Below are 10,460 nucleotides of genomic sequence, written 5' to 3' on the forward strand. Positions count from 1 at the left end.
TGTATAATCAATCATATATCACATAAAAGCATGTAAAACAAAAGACATAGAACATAGGGCTGCCAAGAGGAAGCCACGCAAGCCAGAAAGTTACTTGTGATGGAGAGAAAGGGGATAAAGTTTAAAGTGGCCAAGTGGCAGCAAACAGCTCTGGTCATTGTATTATTCACGAATGAACACCCTAAGGGCATGGCCAATGCATAGCCCCAGGGTAATGCCTCACATGCCATGTAGGATCGGATAACAGAAAAAGCAGGTTCAGATGGGGAAGCGGGATCCTTTTCAGGAGGCGGGTGCTTAGAGACAAAAAGTGTGGTCCAGTGCATAAAGTTGAAAAACTTAAAATGGAGAGGAGGGATGCATGTGTAATGAGAGTCACTTTCCATTTTTTTTTGATGAGGTCACTAGTAGTAGCTTGCATTGGGGAGAAAAATCAACACATATGCTTCAAATTACTTTTTTATCATGAGGCATATGTATCCATATGCCACCATTGTACATGCCCTAATTCAACAGTACAATAGTTTCAGTAAATAATAACATTTGCATGACCAAAAAAAATCATCTTACAGTTTCCAGTACAAAACTCGCAGAACTCAAGCATGCCATACCATGGACACACTATTTGTAGGCAACAACCATAGTGAGCTACTGAGTTCACAGTGCAGTAGCCTGTCCAGCAGTGAGCTCCCTCATGATATTAGTTTTATCGGCTGATAAGGCGCAAAACCCTCAGGTGACCTCACACTGCACTAGCCTCGCCTCCGGTACTTGACTTGCTACAGGTAATAATTTACAGCTGATAATTTGCTTGTCTTTCTAGCTAGTAAGCTACCGATCGGCCAATGTTTCAACAACTTCCAAAAGGAGCGAAAGCCACCGGGGTATACTGGTTGCGGAGAGACCTTGCTGAGATGCTTAATCCGCTTCCCCGAGCCCATCACTGCCATCCCCTCTTTTGCTGATCGCAGACATACCACCACGTTTCTTGCCGCCGCCAGATGCCGCCTCCGCATTTTTCCTCAACACGGCGCCGGGTGAGGGATACGGCCTTTGTTGGAACAGAGGTCCCTGTTAATCAAAGCGTAGAAAGAAGACTCGTTATTCTCAGTAGGGGATACTATATTATTAGGGGCTGATCTATATCTGGAATCACATGCATTGTGGTTCTTTAGGGAGATCCCATGTGCGATGACTTAACAGATCAAGAGACATGGGAACTGTGCACTGAAGTACAAACTAACAGTAATTAACAAGCGCTACCCAGTTTCCTTGGCTCAAGTAACCATGCTACATGGAAGCCTGATTCTAACATCTCAAATAAGACGTCCTAGATCATTTCATTTGGCAGTCCTACATCATTTGGCACGATGAAGGTGGAGCAGGCGGTAAGGTTTGCTCTCAGAAAAACAGTATGTTATGCTACATCGGGTGTCTATGCACCGAAATAAATACTTAACATTTAAATGGAAGTCAGAGGGTACACAAGTATAGTCAAGACTAGATAGAGGGAAGTTGCAAATCAGATGACGTACAGATGCAGTTGTATCCGCTGCTCGCGGCTGTACACCCTTCAGGCCAACAACCCTGACAAAGAAAGAGGATTAAGTTGTTAGTCCAGGGACAGTTAACTTAATATACCTGCATTCTTCCTTGATTGGCCAAGCTAGACTGAAGCACATCGCAACTAGTAACCACAACTGCCAGGAAGATTATAAATTTAACTGAAATAATAAGCTTCCAGGAAGAGAGAGATCATGTACCAGCCACCCCGTGGAGCATCTGAGTAAGAGCTTGGATCCATTGGGTCAAGCTCATCCTCCTCAGCACGACCTCTTTTTCGGTTATCTTTTTTGTTTGCTTTACCTGAAGGGGGTTTTGAATTTGATCTGCACATATATGACACTCAGTAAATAATATGATGCTTGTGTGCTCAAGTATATGATGGGTGGAAATAGGTTAGCAGTATAAACTAGAAGCATAACCGATTAGGCTACCATTTGATGTGTCAAATGCAAATCTCATTTACCTGTCCTTAGCTGCGATGTTTCCTTGACTTTTGGGAACATTGGTACAACTTGAGGGCACGATATTGTTCGAGTAAGACGGATACTGTTGAAAAGGCAGATTTTGAACCCTGCAACATGAATCACAAGCCAACATTAGCTAGATTTCTTAAATTGTTTATTTGTTACATTTGGCAAGTGTATTGGTTGTTATACTATAATATATACACAGAAAATGGAAACTATGTAGCCGTTGTGTTGTATCATCTGAAAATGAAAATTGGTTCAGGCTTGGCTTTTGCTCGCCATAGTCGCCGTCAAAATATACACAGAAAACAGACATAAGTCAGATCTGATGTTTGATTACAAGTGCATCTGCGATGATATAGCTATTAGTTTGAAAATGCATATGAATCCAAAGTATGTGTGCTTTCAGATAAGAGCATGCCATCCACACGATAGAGATAACTCCCACAAGAACTTCAGGATATTTACTCTACCTTACAAGATTAGATTATCAGCAGAGTACCTTGTGCAGTGATTGCAATATCCCCACGGCTGGACAAGACCGACTCCCCAGCCACCACAGCCTGAACATCTTTGTATGTGAGGGTTCCAAAGATCAGTATTTTGAGTGGTCGGCTGAACTGCAACAACGGTGGATGCTTGTGGCACAATAACTGGGTTCACAGAAGTAGGTGGCTCCCACTGTGTTGCCTGTGTCTTTGTGTTATAGTAGTATTTCTGGCCTAAAATAATGCACAAACCATATCAATGTGTCACCAAGAAAGTACTCCTTCCGTTGAGAAATATGTGGGGTTTTAGAAAGCACATAGACAAACTTCTCTAACTTTGACTACTAACACATCTATCAAAATGGCAGTAATAGATCTGTCACAAAATTATTTTCATGACATGACAACTTATAATATCATACTGTGTATTCATATGAAAAGGAAAAGTTATTCAAATAGCATCATATATTGTTGACGAGCATGATTTAAGCCACAGGTGTTTCTCTGGCCAAATGACGGTTGAATTTTACTTAAGCTGCATATTATATGTAACAAGTCAGCTTGAAATTTATAAAATTTGTGTCTTAACTTGTTTTCGTCCTTGGAATAGCAGAAGATTTGTTTTGGAATATTCCAAGAGTTCAGAGACAAAACAGTCACATATTTCATTCTAACAAATATGTTGAACTAAAACTACGACAAGTATTTTGGAACGGAGGGAGTGGTTAATACAATAATAATAATAATAATACAACACCTGTTGATTTGTCAAGTGCCTCCTCCCAATTTTCTGGCAATGATGGAGCAGCTTGATGCTGCACGGTATTCACGGTACCACCGGGACGATCCCATTGGGTTACTCCGGTGCTTTGGTTGTAGAAATAAGAAGCACCAGTCGTTGGATCCTTCGTCTCGGCCTAAAATAAAATAAGTTAATGCAGGGGAAAGAACTGTTGCTACTATCAACTCACCATAGATATAGCAAATATACAGCACAGCTGTTGAAAGATACCACATATACTTGCATGTCGAGGTTAGCAAATGAGAAGTAATAAACTGATGTCTCCAGATACACGTTTGTTAAATAACAAATGTACTGTAAATTGACCGAGAAAATTAGGGAGGCTATGCGCATCAGCTAGAAAAATTATTAACCACCTCACAGGAACATGTATGTACAAGAAAAGATTAGCATATACTCACCCAACCAGGAGGCAAATCTTGGGCAGATTTGTTGTGGCCTTCTTGAGAATTTGCCTGGAATCAGTGGTACAAGCACAAAGTAAATGCATGAGATAAGGATCAACTTGTGCATTTGGATTCTCAGAAGAGAAGTTTATACTGCTTAATACCAAAGACAGAAGGCAAGTTTTTATGTGTTTCAATAGACCAATAAGAGAAAAATATCACTGTTGGTACAAAATAGCAAATTTCCAATAAATTTTTTGAATTCATTTATAGGTGGCAGTGTAGTCAGAATATTTTTATTTGCCACATAACTTTGGTATTTCTATGTCTTTACATTTTCTCTCCATCTAAGTGACTCATGCACACAGACCCAACATGACATCAATTGTTTTCTGTCTATAATTGAATAATACTAAGATGGTGCTAGTACTAGTTCGAGGTTTTTCCATCTGACAGCATTCAGTTTGTAACATCCATGCATCCTTTCTACCAGAAAGAGAAGGAAAGTAAATGTAACATAAAGAAAAAGTTACGATTGTAAGTTACATTTTGTTTAGCCATGATGTTATCATTTGCTTCCTTGTCTTTAAGAATTCCCCTTGCTTTTAACCTCTGCTTCAGAAACTCGGGGAGACCGTCATCACCTTCTGCTTTCTCAGCATAATCTTTTGGTTTATCTAAAGGAAAAAAACATTATTTGGCATAGTTGAAAGCAGCAGGTAATATAGAGAAAAGAGGCATGTAATACCACTAAACAGTGAGTAACTCAGAAAGAGGTGGCATACTCATTTGAGCACTTGACAAATTTCCAGCATAATAAGCACCACCTCCTGGTACACCATAGCCATTGCCAATCTCAACATTGCCTGTGAGCATGCTTAATCATCAGCTTTAGCAAAGAGCTGCCTCACTTTGACAATGTAACCAACAATGTGTTATACAGAACAGGTACGTAACATAAGGAAATGACACCAAAATGTTAACACAAAATAAAACTGAGACTAATTCTCGATAGAATTAAAAATACTAATCACTGGATTAAAGAGGTACTTACACACTTTAGAAGTGTGAAACTGAAAAGAAGAGGAGAATAAAAATAGACAAATAGAGTATTAATATGGAAGAATAATGACCATTATCTGGATGAAGTGACTTTCCCCTTTTATTTGCCATCTCTGCACGATGGTCAACCGTCATCTTCAGCAAGTGTTCCTAAATAATCAAGATAACAAAGCTGAACTAACTAAAGAAATTCAAATTTCAATGAAGACCAAATTTAGGAGAAAATGACACAAAAAAAGGATTATAAATTACTCACCTTCAGTGCATTAGGGTCGCGCCGGCTCGAAAGTATGTCTTCCCCATATTCTGCGGGGTCGTTTGTTGATTTTGCTTGCCTAAATGAAAATGTGCACAGAAAACAGCTTCGTCAAGCAGCGGCGGACAAGCAGCACAGAAGGAAACGGTGGAGAAACAAACCTTTGATTTTGTATTACTTGCTGCGTCTCAATGTCCTGGTTATCATATAGACAGCCAAACAGCCAGTTAAAAACAGAAACGTAAGTGCAGGTACAGTCTAGTTCTTCTGGAGGATATATGAATACCTGTTCGTGAAGAACAGCCTCTTGCACAGCAGATTCGATGTTTGCCGCACTTCCATTGTGGTTAGCAACCACATGAGCGCTCTGATGGCCATTGAGATCTGGTTGTCCATTCCCAGCTTCTGCGGTAACACTAGGAGTACTTTGAGCGGGAGCAAAAGGCATGTTAGGCTGTGTAGCATAGAAGGGGCCTGCTGTATTTTGATTGCTGCCATTATTGGGTCTGGTGTCGTATGGTGTTGGATAAGCATGTCGATGTGGACTAGGATGAAAATGTTGTGTTGCATAGTACATGTTTGCTCCATTTTGATTGTTACCACCATTGGGTCTGGTATCATATGGTGCTGGATAAGCATGTGGGCGTGGGGTAGGTTGAAATTGTGGAGGATGCTGAAATTGTGGAGGAGGATTTGGAGGTGGCGGCTGCCATGCTCCAACACCAGGAGGTAATGGCTGACTCTGAGAGTTGTCCATCGGTACGCAGCAGGTAAAGTTGATGCGTGACTTCCCAAATCCCCACCAGCTTAAGTTCGCTAAACAGATCTGCAACACAATGCAATCAGTGTAGCAACATCAGCACACAATTAGCTTCACAGCAATTGCCATTTGGTATTGAAATCGAACTCATGTGTTTCTATGGACCCATACAATCCTAATGTAAATGTAGGAGTATACAATTAGAGAGTGTTCAGTTCATGTACTGACACTGTCAGGCCTATCGCAAGCTTGCTTCACTGCATAATTTCTTTACATCTTTGATTTACTTTTTATCCGTGCACATTGAAACCTATGAACAGAAACCGCACCTGCGCCGATATCACCACGTCTAAGTTACTATTAATCTGTCCCAAAACATAACCCTAACACCCAAATTCACGAAGATGCAGAGAAAATCAACAGGGCTGTTAGGCTTGTCACCACACCTAATTATATGATGACGATACCAAACGCAATAATCAGATATTAGAGCCCAAAACCGCCTCTGTAGGATGCCTGCGCGTCTTTGAGCGCCTGGAGCTCGTAGCTAGGGCGCAACTACACGATTCCCAGCGGTCAAAGTGTTGGAAGGTTCGAGTAAACACGGAGATCGAACGGGCGAGGAGGAGGGAAGGGGAGAGGGCGTACCTTTTCACCGGCGAACTGCGCGGCGGCCGCGTGCCTCCGGTGCCGAGCGGGCAACGGCCGGCGGTGGGGGAGGGATAGAAGGGCACGACGGGTCGGGTGTTGTTCCTGCCGCGAGCCGGTAGCCGGTAGACGGTTCCCTACGGTTTTCTCTGCCGTCAGATCACGGCCGCTGCTTGGTTCAACGGCCAAGATGGCTTAGCGTTTGCGAGGTAAGAGCATCTCTAGCAGATCTTGTATAACTATGGTGAAGTGCATTTTTCCGGCAGTTTTATGAGATGGCCCAAAAAGACGGCTCGAGCAGGTCCGCTAAAAAAGAAACCCGGCCCGTAAATTGTTTGTGGAAGGCACACAAACCGCCCGCGGTTTCGGTATATATACCGGATCCGGAACGATTTAGGGTTCACATCCCGCTTTTCCACCATCTGCCTCCGCCGCGATTCCCCTACTTCGACAAAAACTCCAGCTGTGATTTGCGCCGCGTTTAACCATCGAAAGTTGCTGGAGATGGCGTCAACGGGTGCCGAGCGTGGTGGCCGTGAGGGGTTCGGAAGGCTCGGCGGTGACCCGTCCCACAAGCGACGCAAATGATGCGAAGGACGGGAGCTCCTCCCTCTGCCCGCCGGTGGACGAACGACGGAGGGAGCAGGCACGGACCCGTGGCGCCCACTCCCGCAGCACCGACACTTGGGCGTGGGAGAATTTCAATCGCCTCAACCGCATCTTCTCCCCCGTGCTCAAGCGTCTCCGGGAAGCGGAGAAGGCGTGGTGGGAGGCCAAGGAGGTCGCCGCCGCCGGAGACGAAGCTGCGACCACGTGCATGATACGTCTCCAACGTATCTATAATTTTTTATTGTTTCATGCTATTACATTATCTGTTTTGGATGTTTAATGGGCTTTAATATGCACTTTTATATTATTTTGGGGACTAACCTATTAATCGGAGGCCCAGTGCCAATTTCTGTTTTTTTGCCTATTTTAGTATTTCGTAGAAAATGAATATCAAACGAAATCCAAATGAAACGAAACCTTCGCGAGGATCTTTCTTGGAACAAACGCAAACCAGGAGACTTGGAATGGAAGTCTGGAACTCCGCGAAGCTTCCACGAGGCAGGAGGGCGCGCCCAGGAGGGTAGGCGCGCCCCCCACCCTCGTGGGCCCCACGGAGCTCCACCGACGCACTTCTTCCACCTATATATATTCTTATACCCTAAAAACATCGGGGGGGGCACGAAACCACTTTTCCACCGCCGCAACCTTCCGTACCCGTTAGATCCCATCTGGGGCCTTTTTCGGTGATCTGCCAGAGGGGGATTCGATCATGGAGGGCTTCTACATCAACAACATAGCCTCTCCGATGATGTGTGAGTAGTTTACCACAGACCTTCGGGTCCATAGTTATTAGCTAGATGGCTTCTTCTCTCTCTTTAGTTCTCAATACAAAGTTCTCCTCGATGTTCTTAGAGATCTATTCAATGTAATACTTTTTGCGGTGTGTTTGCCGAGATCCGATGTATTGTGGATTTATGATCAAGTTTATCTATGAACAATATTTGGTTCTTCTCTGGATTCGTATATGCATGATTTGATATCTTTGCAAGTCTCTTCGAATTGTCGGTTTAGTTTGGCCTACTAGATTGATCTTTCTTGCAATGGGAGAAGTTCTTAGCTTTGGGTTCAATCTTGCGGTGTACTTTCCCAGTGACAATAGGGGCAGCAATGCACGTATTGTATTATTGCCATCGAGGATAAAAAGATGGGGTTTATATCATATTGCTTGAGTTTATCCCTCTACATCATGTCATCTTGCCTAAAGCGTTACTCTGTTCTTATAAACTTAATACTCTAGATGCATGCTGGATAGCGGTCGATGTGTGGAGTAATAGTAGTAGATGCAGAATCGTTTCGGTCTACTTAACACGGACATGATGCCTATATTTTATAATCATTGCCTAGGTATTCTCATAACTATGTGCTCTTTTATCAATTGCTCGGCAGTAATTTGTTCACCCACCGTAATACTTGTTATCATGAGAGAAGCCACTAGTGAAACCTATGGCCCCCGGGTCTCTTTCCTATTATATTGCATCTCTTTTATTTACATTGCATCTTGTTACTATTTTGTTATCTATACAACAAAAATATCAAAGATATTTACCTTACTACCTTTATCATATCTCACTTTCGCAAGTGACCATGAAGGGATTGACAACCCCTTTATCGCGTTGGTTGCGAGGTTCTTGATTGTTTGTGCAGGTACTAGGTGACTTGCGTGTTATTTCCTACTGGATTGATACCTTGGTTCTCAAAACCTGAGGGAAATACCTACGCTACTTTGTTGCATCACCCTTTCCTCTTCAAGGGAAAACCAACGCATGCTCAAGATGTAGCAAGAAGGATTTCTGGCGCTGTTGTCGGGGAGATCTACGCTCAAGTCAAGACATACCAAGTACCCATCATAAACTCTTCTCCCTCGCATTACATTATTTGGCATTTTCCTCTCGTTTTCCTATCCCCCACTTCATCCTTGTCATTTTATTCGCCCTTTTCCGTTCGCCTCTTTTCGCTTGCCTCTTGTGTGCCTGTTTGCCCTGATGGTCTTGCCTAAAAGCGTTGATCCTCACCTTAGAAGGTTGAAAGAAATGGAGAACAACGTTAGAAGCTTTATGTCTTTGCAATTTGAGCATAATAATTTCTTCAGAAACGAGCTTAAAGAACAAAAAAATTATGGAGTACATGAATAAAGAGTTCGATGATATGTCTAAAGAATTTTATGGCTTGAAATCTCGGTTTGCTCATCTTGAAAATTTAGTAGGTCAAATTTCGGATAAGCAAGCCACCTTAGTTAATAAGATGGCCGCTAAACTCGAGGATCTACATGATAATAATGATGAAGATCTAAAAGTGATTGATGTGTCTCATATTAAATCTTTGCTTTTCAATATGAATCTTGATAAAGATGAGACTGGAGATGAGTCAACTTTAGTTAAAAGGTGTCCCAATGATTCAGAGTTTTTAGATCTTGATAATAAAAGTGGGATTGGAGAGGTCAAAACTTTACTTAGTGATGAACCCAGTATTTTAGATTTCAAGGAATTTAATTATGATAATTATTCTTTGATAGATTGTATTTCCTTGTTGCAATCCGTGTTAAATTCTCCTCATGCTTATGATCAAAATAAAGCTTTTACTAAACATATTGTTGATGCTTTAATGCAATCTTATGAAGAAAATCTTGAACTAGAAGTTTCTATCCCTAGAAAACATTATGATGAGTGGGAACCTACTATTAAAATTAAGATTAAATATTATGAATGCTATGCTTTGTGTGATTTGGGTGCTAGTGTTTCCACGATTCCCAAAACTTTGTGTGATGTGTTAGGTTTCCGCGAATTTGATGATTGTTCTTTAAATTTGCACCTTGCAGATTCCACCATTAAGAAACCGATGACCCACAAGTATGGGGGATCTATCGTAGTCCTTTCGATAAGTAAGAGTGTCGAACCCAATGAGGAGCAGAAGGAAATGATAAGCAGTTTTCAGTAAGGTATTCTCTGCAAGCACTAAAATTATCGGTAACAAATAGTTTTGTGATAAGGTAATTTGTAACAAGTAACATGTAATAAAAGTAAATAAGGTGCAGCAAGATGGCCCAATCCTTTTTGTAGCAAAGGACAAGCCTGGACAAACTCTTATATAAAGGAAAGCACTCCCGAGGACACAGGGAATTATCGTCAAGCTAGTTTTCATCACGCTCATATGATTCGCGTTTGGTACTTTGATAATTTGATATGTGGGTGGACCGGTGATACGTCTCCAACGTATATATAATTTTTGGTTGCTCCATGCTATATTATCTACTGTTTTGGGCATTATCGGGCTTTATTATCCACTTTTATGTATTACTTTCGGGACTAACCTATTAACCGGAGGCCTAGCCCAGATTTGCTGTTTTATGCCTATTTCAGTGTTTCGAAGAAAAGGAATATCAAACGGAGTCGAAACGGAACGAAATCAACTGGAGAAGT

The 10,460-nt window shown here is 41.9% G+C and overlaps 1 protein-coding gene across 1 annotated transcript; it reads right to left on the minus strand.

Moving 5' to 3' along the window:
• Window positions 1–443: 443 nt before the first annotated feature.
• On the minus strand, window positions 444–6,539 carry LOC119270056. Its single transcript, XM_037552023.1, has 14 exons — window positions 6,436–6,539; window positions 5,314–5,853; window positions 5,189–5,223; window positions 5,028–5,106; window positions 4,843–4,921; window positions 4,495–4,575; window positions 4,256–4,386; window positions 3,725–3,778; window positions 3,279–3,438; window positions 2,536–2,755; window positions 2,030–2,137; window positions 1,764–1,889; window positions 1,536–1,587; window positions 444–1,071 (listed from the first exon to the last, which is right to left on the minus strand). The coding sequence occupies exons 2-14, from the start codon at window positions 5,782–5,784 to the stop codon at window positions 919–921; spliced, it is 1,749 nt and encodes a 582-aa protein (XP_037407920.1). The 5' UTR covers window positions 5,785–5,853; window positions 6,436–6,539; the 3' UTR covers window positions 444–918.
• Window positions 6,540–10,460: the final 3,921 nt, after the last annotated feature.

Source organism: Triticum dicoccoides, chromosome 3A, assembly GCF_002162155.2.
Source record: "Triticum dicoccoides isolate Atlit2015 ecotype Zavitan chromosome 3A, WEW_v2.0, whole genome shotgun sequence".
Lineage (NCBI taxonomy): Eukaryota > Viridiplantae > Streptophyta > Magnoliopsida > Poales > Poaceae > Triticum > Triticum dicoccoides.

Excerpts from the sequence above, each read along its gene's own strand:
- LOC119270056 (XM_037552023.1), bottom strand. The coding sequence starts at position 5,784 with ATGGACAACTCTCAGAGTCAGCCATTACCTCCTGGTGTTGGAGCATGG. Across the intron at positions 4,387-4,494 it reads TTTGTCAAGTGCTCAAATGA|ATAAACCAAAAGATTATGCT; the intron begins GTATGCCACCTC and ends TTTTTCCTTTAG. Across the intron at positions 1,890-2,029 it reads AACATCGCAGCTAAGGACAG|ATCAAATTCAAAACCCCCTT; the intron begins GTAAATGAGATT and ends ATATATGTGCAG.